Below are 27989 nucleotides of genomic sequence, written 5' to 3'. Positions count from 1 at the left end.
AATATGAAAGCTGAATGGATGGCTATTAACTGAATGTAAAATTTGGTAATTAGTCTTCAAGCAAAAAATATGTAAACATTTCATTCAGGATGTATCATTGGCTTACCTGCAGTAATTCCCTATTACACCGAGTATATAAGTAAGCATTTGACTTTATTTTGCATTCCTAAATTATGAAATTTCTATCATCCTTTCCTAGAATTTTCAACTATCTTTCTCTTCTTGCCAACTTGTCTCCATGTAATTTGCATAATGTTACCTGAATTTTACTATTGCTTAATTTTTTATGAACTTTGTAAGGGTATGATCATTCTTACTAGTCAGATTCTATCTCCCATAACATTTATTACTGATTTAGTAATTTCTTTTGGAAATCTCATTTTGTCTGTTAGAAAAAAATTAATATTGGTCCACAGCAATTTTTCTTATTCCCTATAGAGATTCTTAAGGTAAAAACTGGCTCTGAAGTCAGTACCCATAAACCATGGGCTGGATACAGCATATCAGCCACTGGCACACAAAGGCCTTTAAGTTAATTTTTTTGAACTATTTATCAATCAACTACACTCTAATAGTGGCCCAGACTTGCTACACTATTCAACTTAAATTGTTTAAAATTTTGCATCCCTGATTTACGGCACATGAAAAGATGTTATGATGCATTTTGGGTTTTGCTGAATCATGATAAGGTAAACAATGTTTAGTAGCGATTTCTTGGCTGAGTTAAAGATAAAAAAAATCACTCCAATAGTCTTCTTTGTACTGAATATCATAATTTGTTATTTCATTTAATTTCAATTCTACGTGAAATGAAGCATTGCAGCTGATGTATGCAATACCCTTATCCTCATTTCTCCTTATTTCCTCGATTTAGTTTTCTTTGATAAATCAATGCTAGTGGCCAAAAAATAATTTTTTATATGGATATTCTTGTAAAAAGCCATTATTAAAATCCCTGAAATCCTACTGATTTAACATGTATTAATTGTGCTCCGCTAAAGCTGTAGTAACTGAAAAGAGAAACGATTTAAGGAACAATAAAAACCTGACAGTAAAATTGGATGGCATTAAATTATCAGCGGACGTAATTTTAACATGAGGAATGAAACATTATTAAAACTGAGGTTGTCCTAAAAGGAATTAATAAGAGCTACTTTATTGCCAACCGTGACTTCGCCACGTAGCATTTACCAGCACAAGTACCGTATAGCGACTTGTGTAAGAAATGGATTTGAAAAAGCTTTAGGCAATATGTCAACGCCAGTACTGGAAGACGAGGAAGAGTTAACTTCAGAGAGTGAACTCAATGATGTGCCTGAAGAGATAATAAATGCGCCTATTTCATTTTTTATTATTCAGGTGATGAATTTCTTGGATTCGAGTGATCTAACTATCCTATCATATATGTACGTGCGTTTACATAATACGATGTACTCTACGTATACGTTAAGTACTCTGTATTAGAATAAAGAAGCACTACGTATTAGAATAAATGAAGTATGGAAATCATATGTTTCTTCTTTTTCTCATGGATTAATGAGATGAAATAACAGTAACAGATCTGTATAAAATAGAATGCAATTAAAAAGGCATGCTTCCAGACCAATTTATATTTGCGAAACTCTTCTATAAATTATTGTGTACATAGGTATGTAGATGTTAGGATTTTTTCCATTTTCATTACATAATGCGCATCGTCATTTTTTTCGATAATCTGAATATTTTGATATTGATAACGCGCGCGTTATCGATGGGAAAATACGGTAATTAGTTACGTGAAGACATATCCAAACTGATACTTCCCGGCTCACGGAACGGTATTTGATCACAGGAAATCATGAAAAACTACCGATTTAAGGACTTTATCTGACCTTCATTGAGGAAAGAAAACTAAAGCTTAACTTTTTCAGCGAATTTAATTATTTAACTGTTCTGCAGAATATTTGGAATGCATGAAGTAGTGAGCATCGAGGTCGCAGGAGAGATCATTAAATTATCCTAAAGAATGTACATTTAGGAGTGGATTTTCACTCTTTCCTCTTGTTTGTAAAGCTTGAAATTATATGGGGCATAAAGGTTGACATTGTGTTGGTACCTTAAAAGTTCCAGTGCATTAACATTCATGTACCCATATAATTCAGATACCCTATTCATAAGCCGGCTAGTGTCAAAAATAACAACAGAATAGCGGAACTCGATAACAAACGACTCACTGAAGACTCCACACCCGATCAGAAGGCCTGGTCTCTCTTCAACTTCATCCGGATTCCTGTTCTCAATAGTGAGGTCTTCCGGAAAGTGCTTCCGGAACTTTTTCATTCTCTATATTGCGAACAATTTTACCATGGAAAAGCCATCTTTCGGAGTCTGAAATTAATTTAAAATGGAAGTCTCGCCAATAAATAACAATAATGATCCTGTCCTCTTCACCTCGGTGAGCTCCTAATTTTGCTAAAGATAATGGCTTACATTAGTTTATTGTGAAGATATTAGCAATAATTCTGTATCATTTTAATTTAGACCATAGCGAAACTTGTGGATGCCATTTTGAACCAATGTAAATCAGATCCTTCCAAAGTTCAACAGGTAGCTATTTGAATGGCCTATGAAATATTTTATTACTCATTCCATTAGCTTTTTTTTGCCAATTATACATTCGTAATGTTAATTTTCATAAAACTCCATTAATATTTAGACGGAAGAGCTCAAGGGTTTAAAGGAAAAATACCTGAGCGGCAATCCAGTTTGGAGCCTGACTGCCAGTCATGGAATATTATCCCTCATTGAAGGAGGAGTCCTGGGAAATGCGGCGTGCACTGAATTTATTTCCATGTTACCATCACTGAAGTAACTGAGTTTTGATGTCTTGAAAATACTACCTATTGTGTTTTTATATTAGCTGCCAATTTTTAGGAACACTGTAAGAATTCCTTATTTAATTTTTCATTGATGCTTAATATTTTTCAGAAATTATGGTGGAGCCCTTGAGGCTTTATCAGGATTGCTAATTCTTGACCTTAGGAGCCAATTGGCCGGTAAAACAACTTATTCATGCCCTTTCATGTTGATTGCACCACAACATCCTTTAATAAGTGTACTCAAGTTAGGGAGAGATTCATGGCTGCATGTGCTTAACCAAATGCATTACATATGTTACCATCCAGATGAAATGTGAGTAATATTAAATAGGTTTTTTTGCATGTCATTGTGAATTCGTGTAATCGCTCTTACTTCAGCATAATGCAGCTAATTTGTTATGTTATTTTATCTAATTCCCTTCTTTTGTCTGTCCTGTACATTTATAGTGTTAAGAATCATAGTCTCGAATTGTTGAGGCCGGTGTTTCTGTACATTTTATGCAGCCCTAAACTTTATAACTACAGCAAAAGGCAAACATGGTCCCTCATATTGAATGTGTGCTGTGAAAGGGGCTGGGATAAAGGATTAGATCTTCTTCTTCTAGGCATATCATGGCAACAGGTAAGTAGTGTGACTGAGGAAATGCCCTTTTCACATTATTTCATACCCATATAAACTTTGAGACAAAGTTAAAATTACATTTATTTTGAGTGACATTTTGAAATTTTAAATTTTTATCTTACAGACGGAAAATGACATAATCGCTCTTCTTGAATTCAGTAGTATGCTTTGTGAGTTGGTTGATGTGGCATTACTTTCCAAAGAATTGTCACTTGCTGCCACAGTTGCTCCCTATTTGGCATCACTGTCCCAGCAGTTATTTGAAAAAGGAATGGATCCACGAATGTGTATTAGTTCCCTCAGAAAAGTGCTTGCTTTAACACAAGATACCTGCAGTGAAGTTGCCATTTTGGTGTCTGAAGCTTTTGGAAAATGTCCTTCACTCTATTTAAATGACTACGTTTTGCTATGTAAGTATTTGATTCTTCATGGGATTTAGGAAGACATGCTTATCTTGGTGGCCTTATTTTCTACTTGTAGATGCCAAAATATCCTAATCTAATGAAGAGGATAAAAATTTATGGTGGTACTATCGTTGCTGCTGGCACACCTCAAATTTTTGTCTATGATAAATTTATCAAGTCTTGTCATCATCGTCTAATTGTGGAGCCTTGTTGTTGCAGCCTTTGGTCTCTCTCCATTGCTGTTCTTTCAGTTCATTGTATGTTGCCACTCCCATAGTAGTAATAGTCAATTGTTTCTGGCTCAACCTTGTGGAATTTCATTTGTAGTAATAGTTTTTAAATCTTCTATAAATTTCCTTCTTGGTCTGCCTCTTCCTTTTCTCTTATTATTTCCCCTCCATTATATTTTCCAGGAAGATGTCATGTCTGAGAACATGTCCAACAAAATTTAATTTTCCTTTTTTCCATCTCTTATATTCCTTTCCTCTCCGATTTCTCTAATTACTTCTGTGTTACTTTTCTTGTTTGTTCATCTAGTTATTGTGATCTTTCTCCAAATCCACATTATATTACTTCCAACCAAGCCTTTTCCCACTTTCCCAATGTTCAAGTTTCGCATCCATATAATATTGTACTCCAAATAAACGTTTTTCAAAGGGTTTTCCAATTTCATATGTTTCTATCCAAAAAGATTCTTTTTATTTTAATATGCCTTCTTCCCCTAGGCTATCAATCTTTTCACTGCAGAGGTGATCAGAGATCTTTTGTAATTACACTCCCAAGGTAGCAGAACTCTTCTGCTTGGATTATCATTGATTCCCCATCATTAAATTTACAGGGCATTCTGTAATGTTTTTGGAAACATTTCACTTTTATTTTCAGTTTCTATTTTGTTAAAGCTGTGGACAGGGTATTCAGCATTCTATTCATATCTTTGACTGACTCTGCCAGGGTCAATATCATCTGCAAGTCATGTAGCCAGTTCAAAATTTATTTTGGTGCTAAGCTGGGGAAAAATAGGGAAAACTTAGGCAAAGATATCATTTTTCATTTTTATTTTAGGCTGGCCGCTGATAAATAGGGAAATGTCAGAATTTTATTTTGTCAGTGAGGATCCAACAAATTAAAGGAGAGGTGGTGGGTCTAGAAAATTGTTTTGAAGTATGTACATTGTCTTTTAAAACTAAGGATTTTGATTTATTCTAAATATTTGTATTTTATCAAAACTTTTAAATGCTTTAAAGTTGTTTTAAAAGGTGATGGTGTAGCTCATATTGCACCAAGGCTTGTTAAGGATGGTTGTGAAATCCACACTTACAGCGTAGATGATTCATATTCCTTTACTGCTTTAATTTTCCCTCAGAAAGATTTTGTCATAAAATCACTTGGCTTGGTTTTAACTATGGATGAATTGTCTGAACTTCAATATATGATCCTGGCTTCACACTGGAAAAAAGTATTTCTCTTGGTATAAAAAGTAATCTGCCAATCCTACATTTGATTGTATTATATTCTAGTCCATCATGCGGGGCAATTTTGAAGGGGATTTTTGTATTTCATTTATATATTTTCCATCATTTCTCCTAGGCTGTGACATTGTGAAGACACGAGCTTGCAATATTCTCTCTGCAAAGATGATTCTTGCCTCACTGTTGCAATGGCTTGCTTTCCCAAATATACTTACAATGGCTGCCAGTGTGTCAGCCAAAGAATTGGTGAATACCCTAAGGACTGTGAACTGCACTGAGTGGAAATGCACCAGGAATTCTCATGCAATTGCTTTAACTCCGGCAGCTCTTACACTCAGAGCTGCAGATGCACAGAGAGTTGACTTTGCTTATATCTTGAGTCAAGCTGGGAGTGTTTGGAAGACTGAGCCAGTGGTTTTGAAGGAATGGTTGCTCAATATTAAAAACCTGGCACCACAACATCTCTTAGTGAGGCTTCACTTGGTAGTTGCTGCTGTCTTTTTAGAGGGTGGTTTTGGATGTGAAGATGCTGAGCAAGCAAGTTGTGAGTTGCTTCTGCGTCTGGTTGAAAGCAATGCTGAATTTGGGCGGAGTGTTCTTACTTTATTGTTGTACAAGCTTGCCAGAGAAAAGAAACCTCAGTCACAATTGAAGCTCCTCCACTGCATACCTGCGATGGCAATACAGAAGGTTGGTCATTATTTCCCTCATTTTGTATATACCTTTTAATTTGAAATATCTCCTCCTCAAAAGACCTATCTTGAAGTCATGATCACATTACAATAGACAGGATGGTAGCTTTAGATCTCTTCATTTAAGTTAACCAGAATGATAAAAGCTACTGTGATATTATAAAAGGAGAGTGCATTTACCATTATTTTCTGTTAAAAATTAATTGCTGAATAAAGACATGTTTTGAGGGCTTTTTGAATAACCTCAGCCTCTTGGTTTGTGTGTGTAAATCAAAATACTGTGGGGTTTTTTCTAAGGTTATTACATTGGTCTTATCATTTCTCAATTAAGTGTTTCCAGTAAATAGCTTAAAATATTCCAGGAAAATGTTCCCGTTGTTGTCAGCACGTTAGAATCTCTTAAGAAGGGAAGTTTGCGGCCAGTGCTTCTGGACCTTTATGTTCGTTTATGGAAGGTAGAACCCAGATGCTATCCTTATCTTCATAAACTAATGTTAGAAGAACCCAAGGACACCGATTGGGAATGGGAAGTGGCAAAAACAACTGCAATGAAAGAAATCTGTATGCTAAGGTAATATGAGATAATGTATACATACTCGTATATGCATGAACATATGCAGTCAGACCTGTCAAAGGTGAAATTGCAAAGGGCAGTGCAGTTATGGTGAATACCAATTTTCCTATTGGCTGTCTAAAATAATGGATGTGGATAATTTTGTAAAAGAAGTAAAAACATAGTAGTATTTAATTTATTGTAATGCATTCACTTCACTGTTATGAGAATGGAATAGCTCCGGGGTTCAACTTCCAAATACTCATTCCTGAGTCGTATAGCCTCTTTTTTTTAGTTAGAAGGAACACCAGCAGAATTGTACATGACTCATCATCTTAAGATTTTATTCAGCATACTTGGTTACATGAATCTATCCATTGTCTCCTTCAATGGGGTGACCATCCATCCTTAAATCCTTGAAAGCTGGAAAAAAAGCGGAATGGGAAATCATAGAAAAAGAATCCTAGGTAAGACCTGGAATAAAAATGCTGAAATATTTGTGCATATAAATTCAGCAGTGTGTGTTGCATTTAATTGGGGAAGGTAAGCAGTAAGAGTGTATTGCATATGTAGTTTTATGTATAAATGGTAGCACTAAACCTTAAAAAACTGATTTTATCTTAAAAAAAATTGGAAAATATCTGGAATTCTGTCTACTTGCTGGTTACCCTGATATATGCATGAAGACTTTTAAAAAACTGATTTTTGGGCTGCTAGAGGTTATTTGGGTATAAAAAACTCAAAACTTTAACCAGGTTACATGGAAATCTTTGTTTAGAATTTACTTACTGTAATGGACAGTCTATAGCACAACCCGTTCCATTAATTCCCACAAAAATACTATAGATAATGTTTTCTCCCTGCTTCTTATGGGTAACATCTTGAAAAATGGTTATCATGAGAAAATCATTATTATATGTTCTGAGATTTTTTTATTACCAATTTTGATAAGTTTGCACAGTATGTAGATTTCTCCTTTGACAGGTTTCACCGTATGAATGTGTGAATTTCCAAATGTGTGTGTGTTTAGCTTGAAAAATTGTTTTGTTTTTTAAGTAACCCATACTTTTATGCATATATATTTACTATGTTTGGCTGTGAATAAAATTGCGTGATGGAATAGGTGGCATGAAAAAAGTTGCTGGCTTTGGTATTGGCAATGTCTACAATGTATATATGTATACGTGTTAGAAAAGTCATGGCAAATACTCCGACTTTGGTAAATTTTACAATTTTAAGAACTTCACAATGCACATATCCTAAACTCCTTAGCTATGGAATTTTAAGGACTCAAGATTTAAATCCTATTTGTAGTAACAAAGAAAATGTTTCATTTTTGAAATTAATTCAATAAAAATAATTTTTCCATCATATCCTTTTGATTTTTGGGCCATGTAAATTTAATCCTTCACAAAATTGTTAGAAAATTTAATTTCCTTTCCAATGATGCCATTATTGTTTTTGTGACATAACTATACATGAAAGCATTTTCTCTTTTTAATGTAGATTTTCACCTCAATGTAATCAGCCTGGTGTAAACTAGTGAACTCTGATGGACATCAACGGTTGCATTCTTCTCTCCAAATTAAACTAGCAAACTCTGGTGGAACTCAATAGTCAAAACTCTTCACTCCAAAAGTAGTGCTATGATAATGCTACCAAAAATGATGTCATCAGAGTCAGTAATCAATGACTGCGTGTATAAAGCTGTATTGCACTGCATTTACCTTATTTTTTTCTGAAGCTTTTCATTCTTCCTGTACCAACTCTCTTGCTCATATCTAGAGCATACTCTTAATTAATTTATTTATTCAATGGGAATAACCCTTTTACACAAAGAAAGGTAAAAAACATGTATTGGTTCCACAATTATAAAAACATTACAAACGGGCACAAATTACATGTAGTTACATACTCGTTGTTGAGAATGAAAATATAATTTAAAATTAAAGAAGAAATTTGATTTGCAGTACATGAAAGACATATTCAGATGGTATGTTTTTAAAACTGTTTTATTCATGTTCACTTTTTCTTTTAGGAATAAGGTTTTGATCACTTAAAATTCACATATTAAGTATGTAGTTTATTCAATGTATGTATGTATTCTTCATGTCATCCATCCCTGATACATATTTTCTTCATACTAATTGAATTAGGCACCTGAAAAGCACTAGCATCTCCATCACTGTAGTGCCAGGTTGATGGACTGAATGGGCATTCCTTTACAAACTAGGGGGACATTTTTGAGCCATGCCCTGCTTGTTGAGTTTATTGAAGTTATTAATGTTTTTTAAATGCCTAGAATAGATATGAACAATGAATTAAATTATAAAGCTGTTCTTTTTGTGATTCTTTTTTGTTTTTTAATACCTTGATTCATTTTACTGTGGAATTACTGGATTTTGAATGTTTGGATTGTAACCCTGGAAAACACTGTAAAGCATTGCTTTAGAGAAACTTTTTAAGTGGAGCTAGTTTATAATGAGTCTCCCAGTTTCATAAAATCCATTCAGCTGAATAGTATGGTAAAGGCAGACAATAAAATTACAGGCAAAACAAGCCTGTGTAAAGTATGTAATTTTATTGTATATATCTTCATGGTATAGATATATCAATTCTAGATTTAAAAAAAAATTACTTTCAAAAGGAAAGTTTTGTTCACCAAGCTTGCAGAGGGTTGCTTTTTCTTGAACTGGTTTTCCCTGTGATTTTTGCTCAACTTGAGGGCTCAAGAGTTGGATTTGGTCAATTCAACACTAAGTGGCCCTATTTAAATTTGAAATAGAGTCAGAATAATTGAAGCAGAAATGGGGAAATAGGTACTCCCTTAGTTTTATTTCCATTAACTAAAAAAAATTCTGTAAACTTTCATGATCTAATTGATGATTCTTATTCTTATTGATCAATTAATTTTTGTTTGCAGTTATTATCTTTGATGTGTATCTGAAATATCATCTTCTTTCAGGGCTCATGCACAGGGGAAGGATCTTCTGCCATTACTTTCACAAACTCTCAATCGGTGTGCCTATGCCTCCGGGAAAGGCAAAGTAGATATTGATGAGTACTCACTGAATGAAATGGCTAGCGCCGCATCTGCACTTGCCCTCTCAGGAACAACTCAACTTTTAAAAGAGAAAATTATAGATGCTTGTTCTGTTTGGAGTGTCCTTGGCCCCAAACTTTCAAGGGATAGGAGGACACCTGTTCTACAAAGGTTAGTACTACATACAGTCATACAGCATGACAATGCACATGCATAGGTAATTAATTAATCACACGCGCAATGTCAGGGAGGGGCTGAGAGAAGCAGCCAACCACCCCTAGAAAAATGATTGATGAAAAAATATAAAAACCAAAATGGAGGACTGAGAAAAAAAGAAGCTGATAACTAAAAATCTATTTATTTAGTCCTGGATGTAATGTACATGTACACTGTCAAGCATAAGCTGTTCTACCTATTTCATGTTCTAACATATTTTGTCTGTTTATGTCTCTATGATGATCTTTGTGTATCTAAAATTTGGGATTCAGCACTGGGATATTTAATTGGCATACTTAGGGCACCAGTCAGTTAGTGTGATTTATTCAGTGAGCCAGTGTTCTGAACTCAGTGTTAAGTATTTAAGGCTCCAAGTGTCGAACCAATTACCATGCCGTGTTACTGTAGCACCAACTCAGTTGGGAAGTTTTAGTTCAATTTCATCAGATCAACTGTGAAAACATGAAACGTGGATAAGAGGAAATTCTTATGATGAAAAAGAATTGTACATTATTTTGATTGAATATGATTGGTATTTCATTGTTTTAAGCTTACAGTAAAGGAAAGAACAAAGTCGTGCCTTCATAAACATAATACAAGTTCATTTCAGTCTTAAACATTTGAATGACTACTAAATATTTTTCTTCCTCTTTTCAATTTGCCAATAATGTTGGGTTTTGTTGTTGCTCAAATATTTATGGAATTTGTGTCTTGATTGTCTATGAATGTGAGGTCAGATAAACATATTCATTATGATGTTTTGCATTGCAATTTTAAGGGAAAACATAAGGTGATATTTAAAACAGTATTTATATGAATCTTCATTATTCCTTTAATACCCTGATGTGATTGGGAGGGAGACGTGGGGGACTGTGGCTGAAATTGGGATTCTTTGATTTCTATTTAACAAAACCAGGTATTTTTCACTTCATCTTGGGGCTGTTCAATAAAGAGTGGTTATAAAATGTTATTCACACTAATTATTTTATAAAAATTTAATTTTTTAAATATTTTTAGCTAAATGTGTAATTTGTGTGTGATACATATTTAATTTTTGACTCTGTAATGCATCAGTGGAAGATTTTGCTCGTTAAAAAATGTTGGTTTTGCCTATAATGCTTTTGCTTTCTGCAAAAGTGTTTCTTCACATTGGCAAACAGAAAAAAAGTCTCATATGGCTAAGTCGGTCGGGACTATAGGAATGATGATGAACACACCTGATTGGTGTTCACTAGAATTGTGGCAGCAGCATCTGTGATGTGCAGTCTTGCATTGTCATGGTGCAGCATTCAGCCTGTCGCTTGGAAAAGTGATGTTTTGTGATTAATATTACCTTGGAGAATCAACAGTGTATTCCTATATTGCAGTCCATTTATGGTTTGGTGTGCTGGTGTGGAATGCGGATACACCATTCCCTGAACATCAAATAGTGATGCAACCATCACTTTACTAGCAGAAGCAACCACTTAAGTCTTTTTTGTGTTGGATATGCGGCATATTTACATCTAAAGCATTGTTATTTTCTCAGACTCACAATTCCCTGCTCAAGTTCCCGGCTCAAGCCTTCTGAAATCAGTCTTAAATGTGATATGAAACTTTCAAATGAACTGAAGTTGTATAGCCCTGGTTGCACCTGGTGTTGTGGAAACCATTTATTATCATCAGCATGTTCTAAATAATCAAAATCGAAATGTCAAATTGGCTTAAAGTGCATGTTAGGTTAAAGAAGCCTTGGACCCTGGTGGCCTTTTTTTTAAATTTAATATAAAAAATCTTTGATGAGAAGATTTATTAAGAATTCAGCTTAGTTGGCACCAAAAATTCCAGGTGCATTTAAATCAATGGAAAGATTTCAGCATCATAATATTGTAGCATAGAAAATGCTCAGAGTTTACAATACAATGTGTTTTGTTGCAAGGCTTTTTTGCTAAAAATTTTTTTTATTCAATTAGTCACAATCTAGCAGCACCCATTAGAAGATAAATTTTTGAACAACACTTCAGGAAAATGTCATGCTCAGCAAAAATTGTTTTGACATGAAAACAAATCCCTGTATTCTAGGACTGGGATTTTCAAAAAAATTTCTTTCCTGGGTTAGTATTAAATCTCAGGAATGAAAAATTGGGGGAAATCCCAGGATTATGGGTTCAGGCCCTGCTAATTTTATTTCAGTTATTTGATCCTATCTTTTCCTTTAGTCAATTATATTGAATTAAAGTAGTTATGTGTAATTTTGATTATGAACAATATTTTTACTCTGCCTTATTTATGTGTAACTTTTATCTGCACTAATACATTTATTGTCTAGTATTATTAATGGAAAGATAATATTAATGAAGTTAAGAAACAAAATTTGACCATAAAAATGATGGCAGAAATTGTAGTTGTAAAGTTGTAAAAATATGGTTGCCGGCTAAAAGGAATAATTGGCACAAACTGTTTGATTACCAGTTTTAACTGATTTACCGAAAGTTATCGTAGTGGGGTGAACAATCATTTAGTGGGTTCAATTAATGGAATGTGGACTGCATTTAATGAAATCGATGGACCATAAATGGGAAACATATTTCTAGTTAATGATATTTAAGGCAGTATTGCCACACTGATGGCATGATTCTCATGCTCTCTTGAGTCTTATTAGAATTGAATACATTTAGTTATTGTCCAATATATTTTGAATGAATGGTGGAACATCAGAAATGTGGAATAATATTCATTGCATATTATATTATTAAATAAATACTATTGATAATGTACCTTTTAAGGTAGGTTTTGGGTGGACACAGGTTTTACATTGGCACTGTGATACATTTCTTTGCCTCTCCTTACAAAGCACAACCTGAAATCTGGCACTACATTATACCCATTTTCAATACTGCATACTTCCTTCCTCATTTCAAACTATTCACCATGCCTATCCTATTTCTACTCCTTCATCGCTTCCTTAATGTTCTCCCCGTGATCACAGTCATCAACATGAAAGTCAAACCTGAAATGACCAATTTTATGTCAATGAAAATGTTCAGTACCATCTTACCTGCCTCCTTTGAATTTCTCCCACAATCCTCTCTCACCATGCCCAGTACTTCCTTGTTGGTTTTCCTTTCTGTCCATTTCACCTTCTCAATCCTTCTCACCTTCATTTCAAAAGCTTCTTATCTATATCTATTATCTTGCCTCAATGACCTTTTTTCCACACCATATAAATCCATGCTCCATGTCAAAATTTAAATGAGCCTTTTCTTAACATCCTTACTCAATACCCCAGTCATCGATTCCCTCCTCCCTCTGAAGGCTGCTTTCCCAAGTGAAATTTCTTCTTATGAATAGGGACTACTACTTAGACCATTTTGGTCCAAAACAATTTCAAGATACTCGTCTTACTTGCTCACAGTTTATGAACTCTAATTTTAATATTTAAGTTAGCTTTCTACTTTCTCAAAAACACCATCACTCAAATGTCTGCCCTACTGGGGTAAGATGTCATTGCTGCTGTCTCATGGAGGATTAGATGTTATTTGGAGTACCGTTTGTTACCTTTTGACCTAGCTGGCATGACAGATCCAGCCTGAAGCATTTGACATTGCTCTTATCAGCGCAGCTGTAGAGGTCATTAGAATGCACAAGCCCTTCCACTGGGTTAAGGTTATTTTCCATTGGAGGGGGCATTATATATATCTAGTTTATTGTTGTTATTCTTTGGTAGTGGCCCATTTCTATGGATTTCAACCTTGTTTTCTCTGCTGCTTCTGTGTATAATGTATTTTAATCATATAAAAGAAACTCTTTGCTTTAGTTCTCATGAACTGCTTCTTCATATCTAGCCAATGTTGGTAGAAATAAATGCTGCTTCTTACATTAGAAAGCCTTCTAAACAGTATTGTACTAACTACCTCGCATCAGAAATAGTAATCTTGGTTTCGTTGATCTTTTAAATCCAAGTTGATCCTCATTTAAACTTTCTTATTCACAGTTATATTTGCAATGGATCTTATTAATGTATCCAACCCTTAACATTTTAAAAGGTCTCAAAAGAATATCTAGATTTAAACTGTTATTTCTCACTCGCAAAATTTTGCCAAAAAATATACCTTATAGGCTTGCCATTTGAGCATTGCTTGAGGCCCACTATTATTCATTCAGTTTTGCTGTATCATTTATTCTGTATCCATTTATTTATTTCTATTATGTCCTATGTATTGAAATGAAAACTGTTCTTTCCATGATATAGAATAAATTTCAATTTTAACAAGTCAATTTATTCTTTATCACAAACCTAGTTTTTATTTTTCAGTTTATGCAAGATGTTTGCTGTTATTTTATGTCTCCGCAGCCCAAGTGTTGAATATGAGAGCCTTTCAACTCAGCTGGAAACAAAACTTTGGTCTTACATTGTTTTGAACAATGAATTATCTGTAAAAAAGGCAGCATTGGAGTGAGTATTTTTCTTCATTTAGTTATATTCAAATTATATATTATATCTATTCTGTTAAGGGGACATGGTAGTCCAGTGGCTTGAGCATTTGACCATTGACTGGAGGGCCAGGGTTTGATTCCCTGGTTTGCCTCTGGTCACCCTCAGCTTTCCCCAAGTTTGGTGCTATTAAGGGGACCAGATCTTCCTGGGAAACTATAGGGGGCGCAGGGAAAGGAACTGGCCCCTTTACCCTAATGTGTGAATTTCACACGCCCTTGGGCTTAGAAATAGGTGAGCTATACCATCACCTATCAAACCAAATTTAGTGATAAGTGTGGTTTTTATCTACTCTATTGGAACAAGAGTTGTTGCTTACAAATAGATATTACATTGAAATCATGTCTTTAACAAAAGAGAAATGACTCAAAAATTTTAATTGATCACATTAATCAATCATGTTGTGTTAGTACTATTTAAGTATTTTTATCTGTTGGGAAACTTTATGTGTGGCTCCCTTGAAGATCTTGCAGATGGATTTAGTATAGTCATATATTGATTTTTCTTTTTGCTTATAAAAGAAAATCTTGGTGGATCATACTTGAAAATTGCAGCGTGTTTCTATTTAAGTTCATGTAAATTTTATCACTCAAAGGATTAATTTATGATGGATTAATGGACTCATTTGTTAAGTTACACCTATAGCAGTGCACCTCTTCTTGAGGCAGCTCAATGCAAAAGAGCTGTCAGCAATGACTAATGTGCTTGTGGGCAGTTTAATGTGTTATTTTTGTCTGTTATCGGTCAACTTTCTGCTAAATTCTGATTTACAACATGTGCTGCCACTTAGCATTTTCTTATTATTAAGCAATCTTGAACAGGTTTTTTTTTACTTTCATAATACATCAGATGCATGAAAGAAAGCATTGATGTAAGGGACAGATAAATGTTGAGAAATGATAATCATGCTGAGGAAATACTGAGGATTTATATTCCCGGGCTCGTTTCACCAAATTTAAATATAAGCACTGTAATAATTATGAAATGCTTATGCTACAGCCATTCTTAGCATGATTAATTTGCTGAAATTTAACTAACTGCAGCATATTTCTTTGTATTTTTTATGGAGTGTAGTGCAATCCATGTATGAGAAATTTACTTTGATACATATTCTCAGTAGGCACTGCATTAAATTTGATTTTAGTTCTATGATTATGAAAATCTGTGTTGACTTTTTTTTCTCACTTACAGAGCATTGGCCAAAGCCAATTTAATTCAGAAACCTCTGAAAAACGTGCCAGAAATTTATCGTCAAGGTATTAAACTCCCATCTGAATATGCTAAAACACCTGTTGAAGCAGCTCGAAAACCAGAAGATGTTTTACCATACACACCAGGTAATATCTATTCTTAGTTCTGATATTTATTTTGGTGTACAGTAAAACTTGCTTTTTTTTGGAATTTTAGAATGAAAGCTGTGAAATTATGTTTTTCATTCCATAAAAGAGTCAGCTTTAAACTTGAAAAATATTGGATGGATGTAAAAGTTGATGTTACTTTTAAATGCTGATTATTATGCTTAGTTGATTTCGCTTTTGTAGTGATGGTTTTTCTTGTCCCAGTAGTCTAATTTTTATTCCACAGGATAATAAAATCAGGTTTAACAATTATCGCTGAGCATAGGTGGTAACTTAATTGTTGTGTCTTCTGATATTTAAGTATTTGCCTTGCCTGCTCATGCATAAAAGTTTTGCTTATTCATGAAGGGCTTACATTATTTTTGATTGTATTTGACCCATTCACTTCATGTTATCAACATTCACTGTAACTTCCCCCATTTCTGAGGATGGGTAAACAAAAATTAAATAATTTCAAAGTTTATTTACCCTTTTTCAGAAATCCCCTTTTTGCCATCAACATTACTGGTAACATTTATGATTGAAAGAATGTCCTCATTCATTCAAAGAAATGAGTTTAACGAACAATGGACAATTTTAAGTTAACAATAAAACTAATAAGTATGCTGAGTAGCACTTTTGAATGCTAAAATTTCGTTGCTAGTGCTCTTTAGGGGACCCAAAGAGGTAGAAGTATTTGAAGAGTTGCAGATGATGGACACGCTAAATTGAGGCGCAGTTATTCCTTTGTCTAATTTAATCCGAGACACTTGTGAGCCCCAGGACAAAAGCACACTCAAGGTTTACTGGAATTAACTCTCTTGCACATTAGACCCAGAGTTCATCTTCATTGGTTGTTCAATCCAAAGATTGGTTGACTGCAGCCCTCCATCTTACCCTAACTGAAAACCACAGTTATACTTGGTAATGTTGAAGTTCTAATGTTCATTCTGAGGCATAAAGGTTATTGTTAGTGGAAACCTTATAGGCTTGCCATTTCTGGCAATTTTCTGCCTCATTAATATTTAAAACCTTTGTAAATTATTGAAATAACATCATTTTGATACTTCGTTTTAGCATTTGATATGAAGAGCATGACAAAATAAGCCTTTGGCCATAATGGCTAAAAATGAGAGCAATTTTGCTTATTTAATTAATAAAGTAAATATATGTAGGTCTTTAAATAAATCGTTATGGAAAAAAGAAAACGATTTTTTTTGGATATTATTATTTTTAACATAATGTCATGTTAGCTCGATATACTTTTCCCAGCATTTTTCCGACTTTTGTAAGACAGCCAACAAGTTGGTTTTCAGAAGATTCTCAAAATAGGCAATTATGTTGGTGATGACTTCCTTGTTTTATATAAATTGTTTTCCTTTGAAGCCATTTTTTTAAGTTTGGGGATAAAAGGTCACTGGGGGCTTAATGTGGCGAATACAATAGATTTTGTCATAATTCGAACCTTAGTTCCATAATTTTCACTATCAAAACTGCCCTGGTGTACTCTTGTGCATTTTTTCGATCAAAGAGAACTTTTTTTCTGTGCCAAATGAGGAAGTTTTTTCTTGATTTATTCCCTCAACTGGTGCAGTAATGACACTTAATGATACTCTCCATTTATTGTTTGTCCTTTTTTCCAGCAAGCAATGTAGATAATTCTGTGTGCATCCCTAGAAACCACGGCCAGCACCCTTATGGTCGATTTCACCACCTTCGCCCTTAGAAACCCACTGTTTAAACTGTTCCTTTTTCTATGAAGTGTAGTAGTGTACCCATGTTACATCTACAGTTACGTATCGATGCAGAAACTTGTTGGGATTGCTGCAGAAAAGTGCAAAATTGGCCTTCCGAGTTGACCGCACGATTGTGTTTATTCTCCACCCGAAGCAAATACGGCTATTATCTTGCTGGAATATTTTTCACGCCCAATTTTCATTTAAAATGGAATACACTGTACATACATACCTTGCAAAATGCCTGGGGCCTCAAATATTTTGCAAATTGATTCGATGATCATTCAAAACCATTATCTTGGATTTTGACTATAATTCAGAGGAAGTCACTTCCACTGGATGCCCCAAGTGATGTTTGTCATTTATGGATGTATGGCTGCATTAAAGTCATTTGCTTCATTGTAAACAGTCGCAAATACAGGAGCAGATGTGCCATGAACTTCATCCAACTTGTCTTTGATCTCTTTCAGTGTTAAGCTTTTTAAATAGAAATTTATAATCACCATGCAAAACTCATTTTTTTCCATTTTTCTAAATAACAAAAAGTTAGTTGCTTCAATCGACCGTGAAATTGAAACCACGTGATGGATATAGCTGTAATAACGTTTACAGCAGTCTAGTGAGAAATGAGACTTACTAAAAGGACACCTTTCCCAATACTACAGGTGCCATCTCTTGGATTTTCTGAGGAGTTTTGGAATTACTCGTGTACATTATGATTTCTTGTATTTTCCAAGGCAGTGAGAAGAGATTATTTATGTTGTGAATGATGATAATGAGCTTTTTCAGAATTGTAGGTAACCTTCAGTCATTACTTTCTGTTCACTTTAAAATTGTTGCTTTACATTCCTATTGAAGTCTTGCTTGCATTTTTTGCCTTTCCCACTCAAGGATCCCCAAGGCATCTGGTTTGTAATATTTTTTTCTGTTTAATAATCTCAGTTTAGTAATTAAATAATTGTCATGTGCTTTCATTTCCAACCTACTTTTGGTCTTCCCGGGCAAGCCTCTCTGGGCACCTGCAGCTCAACCCAAGCTGTGTGATTTTTCAGGTATCAGGTCTTTCTGGGAAGCCATAACCGGCACAGGGAAAGGAACTGGCCACCATACCCTGATATATGAATTTCACACACCTTCGGGTTTAGTACTGGGTGAAATATACTATCACCTACCAAACCGACCTTGGAGTTGATTACTGTGTTTATGGTTTTTTTTTATTGGTCTATTTCAAATTGCCAAAAAATCATAGTGTCATGTTACCTGCATTATTGCCAATGGATATAATCAAATTGGTAGCTTTTAGTTTGGATTGCTTTTTAATTTCAAATAATATGAGTTGTCGCATGTGGTCCTTTTATTCAACCAAGGAAAATGCTGGGTTCAGTTACTTCAGAAAATTCAACCAGATGCAACTGAAGCAGCCGGGCAATTGATAGTGCAGCTTATTAGGAGAGAGCTGATGTCCCAACGAGGGGCAGTGCGTGTTCCAGCAAATCTTGGTGTTGGTCGTGAGCCTTCATCATACTCATATCTCCCAGATCAGAGTGTTTTAAAAGCTGTGACTGACTACTTATTAGGGTAAGGTGGCATTTTGAATTAGCCATTCTGCAAGCAATGGTATGGCATTCTGCGTTCAATTTTGATTGAGAATGCATGTTCTGATTTGTTATTTAATTCCTGAAACTCATATCAAAGTTATTTTTTTAAGAAATGAAGTAATGTTTAAATTGTAAATTGCCTAAAGACAGATGTGGATTTTAGTTATTGTGAATGTTAGTTTTTTGTACATTTTTATTGCATTATTTATTAATATTGACCCAACTCATCTGTTAATAAGGTATGAAATATAAGATTCATATGTGTTTAGCATGGAGTTCAATTGGAGAAATATTCAGCATGCTTTGAAAATGTTAACTATCGATAAAAAAAGCAAAATATTATGCATGTTTTATAAATATTAATGTAATTAATCAAAAATATTAACATATTTTAACTTTTGACCTTTGGTTTGATTTGACTGTAAACTTAGTATCAGTATTCAGTGGTTAGGTGGGAGAAGTGACTATTTATGTTGTCTTAATTTTGCCCTAATAAAGACATTATTATTATTATCTAGCTGCGTTCAATGGGAATTAGTGAAAGTTTTTATTCTGCTATAAAGTTGATATCATACAGTTAATAAGGTATTTTTTTATTCAAGGACATCGAGAGGAATACAAGAGGGTAGCATAACTGATGACTCAGATGATGCATTGAGAGTAGCATATGTTTGCCTGAATGCCCTTGGTAGGCCTTATCCAAAGCAGTTTCCTCCTTTGGACTGGACATTCTTAAATGCTTATTCACAACTTGGTGCCAAATATAATAATTCTTGTTTGTGTCTCGCAATGAGACAGGCCTGTTCTTCTTTGTCAGCCAGAAAGTTTTCAGAGGAGAAGCTTGCTCTCATTGCACCAAGAAGCTGCCCAGTATGTATATATTGTTTCTGTGATTACAGTCATAAAGATTTAAACTTCCTAATTAAGTTCATCCTTCAATTGTACTTTAATTATTGTTTAGCGGTTAATTAGAGGTATTTACACTTCAGGAAGAAGAAATCCTGTTGCTTTTTGAGCGCCTTGGAGATATATGTAAGGGAATACCTCCAAATAGCTGGAGGTCCCTTATTGAAGGATGTCTGCTTGTCTCACTTGAAAAAGAAAAGGACAAAGATGGTGGGTTTTCAATAAATATTCAACTTAAAAAAGCATAGCTCTATGAAGTTAATGGAAAACATTTTATTCCAGGTTCTGAGGAAGAACCAGAAGTCTCACTTAATAAATTGCTATCACTTTGCAAGAATGCTTTATTAAAGGAAGATATTCCAGATGTGAATAGGTCAACAGTTGCTCTCATAATGGAGGCTTTGCTTGAAAAACTGGATGTGGAAAATCCGGTAATTAAATTTTTACCTATGATTGGCTAGAAAGTGTAGCTCTTCATATAACTTCAATTAGGAAACATGGTAAAATTAATTAAACATTTGGTAGAAATAACAAACCAGTGGTCATGGAATAGCTTTCAATATTTTTGTTTGTACCATGAGCTTGGTGAAATTCAGATGTACATCATTCCGTAAAAGAATGCGAAGGATCCAAGAGGCTGAACTGCAAATGTAAATTAATAAATTCAAGCTGGCATTCAATGTTTGGCTCTCCATCATACACTGTGGGTTGTTAAATTTTTGTTGGCCTCTTGGAACCCTCCGCTACCTCCCATTTTAAGTAATTTTCATGCTTTGTGTGTATTAGCTAGTAATAATCTTGTAGAGTCAAATTTTATGAAATTAGGTATTTTGAAGTTTTTGGAAAATATTATTTTTGCCCATTTTTAGCCCTTTCACAGAAGTATTTGTTTGTTTACTTCTGTTGACTGGTTCATGAAATACTTAATGATTTGTCATGGTGGCATTGTGAAATTCATATGTGATATTGGCATGAATGCCATTTTGGCAGCAAAGGCAAACTGAACATTTCAATATGCAGTGACTGTTGCTAATGCAATACTGGGTTTTATATCAATAAATCTTGCACCACAAATACATTGCACATCAAGCTAATAATAAAATATACGATTCAAATTTTGCCCAATAAATTTTACAAAATTTATGATCAAACTTTATTGAACAATCCTTGTAGATATTGCAAGAAGTAATTATTGGAGGGACATACCAATGGCCGCTGTAATAATCGGCAATTCTTAATGGCTAAGGCTTGGGAATGGTCAGTAGACTTGAATTATTTCTCAATAGCTCTGATTATGAATATAGTTTGGCAAAAATAATCATATAAAATAGTGAATTTTCTCACTCAAAACATTAGCACAGTCAAGAACACGAACCTGGGGATTTGGGGAGGGAGAATAATTTATCCAAAGAGAAACTATAGTTGAAGGAAAGTGGTCATGTACACAAAGAAAAATGACGGGTTAAAAATAACATATTTTATTTGGGCTGTACAAAGGGTTATTTTCCATGTATATTTTAACAACACAGCACATATCATAGTAAAGTTGTATTGCCTTGTCCATATATCCAGAAAAAAACCATTAACAAGTAAATTTTCAATATGGAGAGAATGGTTCTGGGTAAAATTTGAAAATGGACATTTCTGAATTCTTCATGAAAAATTTCATGAGTTATGCCAAGCAGTGTTCATGAGGGACATTTACCTTACTCAGGGTGATGTTTTCTTAATATCGATGCCAGTTATTTTATTCATCTTGGAGTGATCCCCAAAATATTGTCAGTCCTGCCAAAGGTAATGGGTATCCTTTCCCATTGAGTAATTGACCAGTAGAGGTTTAAAAAAACTTGCATGTCATCCTAAGATAATGGCTAAAGAAAAACTATAAACACAGTAATCAACCCATAGGTCGGTTTGATAGGTGAGGGTAGAGTTGCCCCAGTAATGAGGCCAGCGGCATGTGAAATTAACACATCAGAGTACGGGGGCCAGTTCTTTTCCCTGTTCCGCCTATATTTTTCTTGGAAGTTCTGGTACCTGAAAAATCACATAGCTTGGGTAAAGATGAGGGTGCCTAGTGATGTGTCCAAGAATTGAACCGGGCCCTCTGGTCAGTAGTCCAATGCATTCACCCCTATACTACCATGTCTCCCATATTGGGTAAATATCTTCCAAAAATTCTACTATTGCCCTTATATCTCATAAGTAATGTCGAAGAAAGCATTTTTAATATAAGGATAAAAAGAAACTATACACCTCCACTGTAAACAACAATAATACAATAAGTTTTACTGCGGAAGTGTAAAGTTTTTTCCTCATAATGAAGGAATTCCACAAAGCATTTTTAATGTTGAACTCAGTTTTTGGGTAATGAGATTCTCTGCCTTTTTTTATGATTTAAAAAATAAATCTAATTAGCCAAAATCATGGTAAAAGCAAAACAGGAGTATCTGATGAAAGCCATTTAGTCATTACAAGCATTTATATTTATTGACTAAAGAAGTGATCTATTTTCTAGGCTTTTACAGCTTTTGTTGAATGTGTGGGGGAGTTGCCCACAAAATATGTGGAAAGAATGAGCTCTCCATCTGTGTGGTGGGAAGTAACATCGGAAAAATTGCGGAAAGGAGCAAGGATTCGATGTGAGCTGGCAAGTCGTAATGATGCAGGCAACCCTTTGTTTTGGCTCAATGAAATCATTGATGCAGCATCTTCTCTTCCAGGGTAAGTTTATTTGGATTGCTGAATAGATACTTTTTTTGTGAAAGACTAAAAATTGTGGGTTAAATTGAATATTTTATTTACAGAGAGTATGCATTCATTTTAAAGACAATAACACCCACACTACTCAAATGCAAAGCCCAGGATGTGAATTGCCAATGGATTCTTCAATTAATGGGGCAAATAATGAAAATGATAAGTGAAGATGATTCTAATGAAAATCAGGTAAGTTTTTTCCATAACCTTGGTTTCATCTTAAACCATTGGAGTTGAATACTTTGATATTGTTGCAATTCATGATGATATAAAACATGGTCAGAAGCTAATGTCTTGTAGGAACACATATGTATAAAAAATACTTATGATGATGCTTAAGCAGTAATGCTAATGTGGCGTACACTGTACACCAATTCATTAACTCTTGGTAAACACCATATTGAGTATTAGGCTAAGGTTCAGTATAATTTCAACTTCAAGAGGTGAAATTTTGAAATGGAAGATTTATATAACTTTTTATTTAAAGTTCACTCATATGTGATTAATAATGATATGAAGTGCATATAGACTAAATAGATTTCAATCCATAGGTACATACAAAGCAAAGGGACCTTTGGCACTACATGTGGTGGCCAATCGTAAGCATTTATCGGTGTAATCAGTTTTTATTTTCTCTCTTTAAGCCATATGCTGACATTTGTTGGTAGATTTAAAGAGTGCAGATATTATTGAGTGCAGATATTTTTGAAAGCTTCTGCTTTCTATTCATAATATCAGACAATTTTTTGTCACTTCTGCTTCCCAACTATGAATTGTTTAGCCATTAAAATGTTTTTCATCACTTGTGAATCCTTGTTTAATGGCAATATCCCTTGGCCTATCTAGCATTCAACTTGTGAATGGGGTCTTAGAGGTGATATTAAAATTTACATTCTATCAACAAACCAGGTAGGATTTAGCCCTTCAACTGTGAAAATTGTTATTCCTTGCATCATTAAAAATTCACCATAAAATATTTTTTTCTAAGTATCCTTAAATTGAATGTAAAAGAAAACTATAATGATCCATTAATTCAAATTTTAAATGGATTTATGCCATATATTTGTATTAAATACTAATGCCACAAATGTTTAAAATTAAGCCAGCATAAGTCATATATTTATTTGCTTACAATGGAAACTATATTGTACAAATAATAAATGATTATGAATGCATGATTTGAGCAGTTAGTAAAAGAGTTAAAAACACCTACAACCAAAGATTGTGTAGCACCAAATGGCTCTACTGCTGATGAAAACACTCTGAGAGAGTATGAGCATAGCATCCAAGGATTGAGAATTTGGGCGAATGAGAGGGAATGCAGGAATAAAATTTAAGGCAGTGAGAAGGTGAACCTATTAATAAATATTTTAGTAAATTTTTGATGAGAGGCGAGGATGAAATGGTTTGTAGTATTTAATTCCATTTTGGTTCAATTCGATCGGCACCAAAGAATGTTGAGAGTTGCAAGAGAGATACACTTGCTTGGTACGTTTTTCTGAGAGAATAAAGCAGCATGAAGCTACTTACAATTTGAACCTATAATTTCCTACAGTTTCAATCAAAAGCTATGGATGAAATACATTGAAGGCAGTTTATTTGCAAATATGCTATGTCAATAATTTACGATGTATACACATTACAAAAATTAATAAACTAAATTACAAAAATATACACATTTTTACCACAGCACATTATTAAAATGTCTATGAAGTTTCCTACCAACAAAAGGTATCAGCTTATTAAAAATTAACTACTCTATGGCTATTTAACAATGCTGGTTCATTTGAGGGTTATAAATGGAAACGTGGCACTTTATCAAAGTTATTTTGACAATGTTATTACATACATACAAACACCTGAAACCTGACCATATTTTTCGTTACAGGCCCCAGCTTTCTTGATAGATGTTTGGATTTTGTGTATCATTTGTATGTCTTCCTGCAGCTGCCTGGCACCAGATTTAAAAAAAATTTCCATTAGTAGAGATCAGAGAATAAATCTGTTCCCACAGGCACTATGTTCTATCCTACAGTTACCAGAATGGCAATCTGTATCGCCTCAGGTATGGCAATTTTATTAACACGCTGTTCCTTGAAAACTTTGAAAATTATTATATATTCATACGTTAGTGAATATAAGATAAGGCTAATTGTTTACTTATTCCCGTTATTCCAGGTATTGGAGTGGTTGCTTCACACATCTACCTCAGTGTGTGTGCCAGAATACCACAGGACAGTGTTGCACAGAGGGATTATTTCAATTCATCAAAACCCTCACTTATTAAAGAAGAATGCATGGATGAGATTTGTTGGTGCAAAATGCAAGGGAAACTGAGAATATAAGATAAGAACTTGATGTGTTGCAAATATACAATGTCTTCAGTGAGTCCTCGAGAGCACAAATGTTTTCCCCCACCACAGTAGAAATTGTTAACCACCACAGTTGAAATGGGTAACTGTTAGAAATGCCTTTCCAAATATATGTAAATGCTCTCTCATCATGAAATGAAATAATAAATAATGAAACAACAATATTACAAACACTAATCAAGACACTGGCAACATACCATAACTGTGTCTCATTACTTCAGTAAGGCTATACAGTTGTTTCATGCTTCAGTTCATTGCTCTCATTATTATCAATAGTAAGAGTGGTTGGCCTTTCTAAAGAATTAATATCCCTGTCATTCACATACGCAGACTCATTCTCTGCCTCCATTGCAAAGTTTTTCGCAGACTTCAGCTTCGCTTCCATCAATCCCTTACGAACACCTTTATCGATACATTTTCTAATCGGTGTTTTACTTGGGCTAGACCTCCTACTGTTTGGGAATGATTTCATGGTTTTTGCTCTGGAAAAAAGAAGACACTTATTACTATTGGATCTATTTCTCCGATCAATGAAAGAACAAGCACAAGACGTACGCATCCATTAGTTTCAACAGAAGCTTGGAGTATACTTCATATTCTTCGTCACCGAATTCGCTCGGGTCATGCCGTGCATGCTCGTACATATCACAGAACTGATGAACTAGTTTTTGGCACATGCCATTTAGAGGGCCTCCCAAGGTATGTATAAGGTAAGATCTCAAATTTTCCGCAGGATGACGATGCAGTGTAGAATCTTGTTTACATATCTCCTTTTCTGTATGGAAAAAATCTTGACTATATATTTTGATACAGTAAAGTAAATAATTGTAATAAGTTATAATAGTACTACGTACCTAGAAGTTTTACATCATCGACAGCTTTCAATCTATAATAATAGGGTGGTACCGCATCTCCCTTGTTAATGATGTATTGCGAGTCGTTATTATTAAGCAATTGCGGCTCATATACGATTCTAGGGATAACATCAATTCTTCTCTCAATTTCTTTTTTCAAGGACTAAAAAATTAGTAAGACAGAAATTAGGTAAGTAAAGTAGTAAGACAGAAATTAGGAATTATTTTCCCTTAGTCCCAATCTCATGTCGGGTACCTTTTTGGCGTCGTGACCGATTGGAACATGAGGTCCTCTTCTTGAACGCAGCGCAAACCTCATTATCTGACGTTTAGCAAAAATAAATAGTAATAAGAACGTAAGGACTCCACATGCAATAAACACCACTACTGTAACACCAGACAACTCTTGAGCCATGTTTGCTATGAAATCAGCTCACTAACTCGGGCGTGAGATATGTCAGCGTATTTAAATAACTCCCGTCCATTACCGATAAGAGGTCTTAATTTCACATTTCTGAGCAATATTTTCACCTAGGTTAGTTTAACCTCGGTGTCAGCTGTTCAGCGCCTGGGTCGTGAAGTCGAAGTACTTCGATATCAGTTATTTGATTCGTTGTAGGTCGTTCGATATTATTATATTTGATTCGATTTGAAGGCGCGTGTTTCAGTATTGAGAGATTAAGTACTGGTTAACCAAAAGTCGTGTTTATTTTGCTGCTCACATGATGCAAACTCTAGGTAAGTACTTTATATTCATTAGCTTATCTGATAACAATTGATAATACAATCATTTTACTATGCATCCGTGACTGATAATTCGGAACAGATCTGGTGTCAAACACCCAACATATCACCGTGACACGAGTTTGCAACATCTTGTTTACTCTCATATATTTCCTCTTAGTATGACATAATATTTGGAATAATTAGAGTACTGCAAGTACAAGGAATGCATATTTTCAAAAGTTATTTTTTTGGATAATTATGTCAATTGCATAACAATTCTTAAAAATCGTTTTCCAAGATGGACGCCCAGTTTTCCTTAAGCCATGTTTTGGCTTCGTACTTGTATAATAAAACTGCCTAGTGTATCAAAATTTACTTGGAAAGGATATTCATATATTTATTAATTTGAAAATTCTCTGTTTTAATTATTGTAGTTTCAATTATTATTTGCTCTCTTCAGATTTGAAAAACAGCTTAAAAAAGTTTTATTTCCCTACCACTTCGTGTATTTCTCAAGTTCTATTCTTTCAAAGCTTACTTTGAATAGTATCAGATAAATCATGCATATAAGCATCTATGCATTAGTCAACATTGTAATCGCAAAGGGTTAATTATAAAATGAAAAATATAACCTTTTATGATTAGTTAAGCGATATTTAAATTACCCTTTCAGATATTTCTTGGAACACTATTATCAAAACACATAAGCACTTCCGTCTTTTTTTTCCTAAGTTCTATTTTAACAGAAAACCCTATGAATCGACGTGCATTGATTTATGCTATTATGCAAGTCCTATGCTTGGAAAGTTGTCATTTCCATAGCGGTATCAAACAGAAAACCTTAGGGCACTAGTTATAGTATGATTGAGTTTTAGATTTGAATATAACATCAATACTGTTTCACCGGGTTAGATACAGGATAAATTCGGACGAGGAGTAAGGGGATCGAGATGGTGCGGGGGCTAACGTACTGGCTTCCCACCCTGAGGGCGCGGGTTCAAATCCCGGCGGTGTTGAATATTTTTCAGAGGTATCTCGATCCCTACTTGAGGTGCTTTGTGGAGGGCACTTTGAGTGAGTACGCCGTCCGTCGGATGGGACGTTAAACTGTGGACCCCTTGGCGCCTTTCGTAAAGAGTAGGCTAATGCCGACGCCGGGTTTCTCTCCACCCTTCATCCTTTCCTATCCATCCCCTATGGCGCAAATGACCTTAGCTGTCGGTCGCCTCCCCTCAAAACTACTACGAGGAGTAAGTTGCAATGAAATGCAACATAAAATTACAAAGTTTAGGAAAACTCAAAATTGGAATATTGGAGCCTTTACGACAATAAGAAGGAAATGATTGGTAGCAAAACTTTATAAAAAAGTATA

At 34.5% G+C, this 27989-nt stretch overlaps 2 protein-coding genes across 2 annotated transcripts; one reads left to right on the top strand and one right to left on the bottom strand.

Annotated features, from left to right (window-relative positions):
- Nucleotides 1–2230: 2230 nt before the first annotated feature.
- LOC139686031 (focadhesin) lies at nucleotides 2231–25201 on the top strand. The gene is made up of 19 exons (XM_071583125.1): nucleotides 2231–2434; nucleotides 2521–2586; nucleotides 2696–2847; nucleotides 2968–3171; nucleotides 3306–3480; nucleotides 3605–3890; nucleotides 5472–6043; nucleotides 6408–6616; nucleotides 9564–9812; nucleotides 14152–14292; nucleotides 15523–15668; nucleotides 18772–18982; nucleotides 19605–19872; nucleotides 19992–20118; nucleotides 20191–20339; nucleotides 22427–22632; nucleotides 22716–22854; nucleotides 24554–24730; nucleotides 24844–25201. Exons 1-19 carry the CDS (start codon nucleotides 2384–2386, stop codon nucleotides 25000–25002), a joined length of 3687 nt encoding a protein of 1228 aa, XP_071439226.1. The 5' UTR covers nucleotides 2231–2383; the 3' UTR covers nucleotides 25003–25201.
- On the bottom strand, nucleotides 22848–26458 carry LOC139686032 (protein C1orf43 homolog). Its single transcript, XM_071583126.1, has 4 exons — nucleotides 26148–26458; nucleotides 25892–26054; nucleotides 25593–25812; nucleotides 22848–25519 (listed from the first exon to the last, which is right to left on the bottom strand). Exons 1-4 carry the CDS (start codon nucleotides 26304–26306, stop codon nucleotides 25264–25266), a joined length of 798 nt encoding a protein of 265 aa, XP_071439227.1. The 5' UTR covers nucleotides 26307–26458; the 3' UTR covers nucleotides 22848–25263.
- Between the last annotated feature and the right edge of the window lie 1531 nt (nucleotides 26459–27989).

The sequence above is a fragment of the Hetaerina americana genome, unplaced genomic scaffold, assembly GCF_022747635.1.
Source record: "Hetaerina americana unplaced genomic scaffold, ioHetAmer1.1.p SCAF_129, whole genome shotgun sequence".
NCBI lineage: Eukaryota > Metazoa > Arthropoda > Insecta > Odonata > Calopterygidae > Hetaerina > Hetaerina americana.
This window is presented reverse-complemented; position numbering and strand designations above follow the sequence as displayed.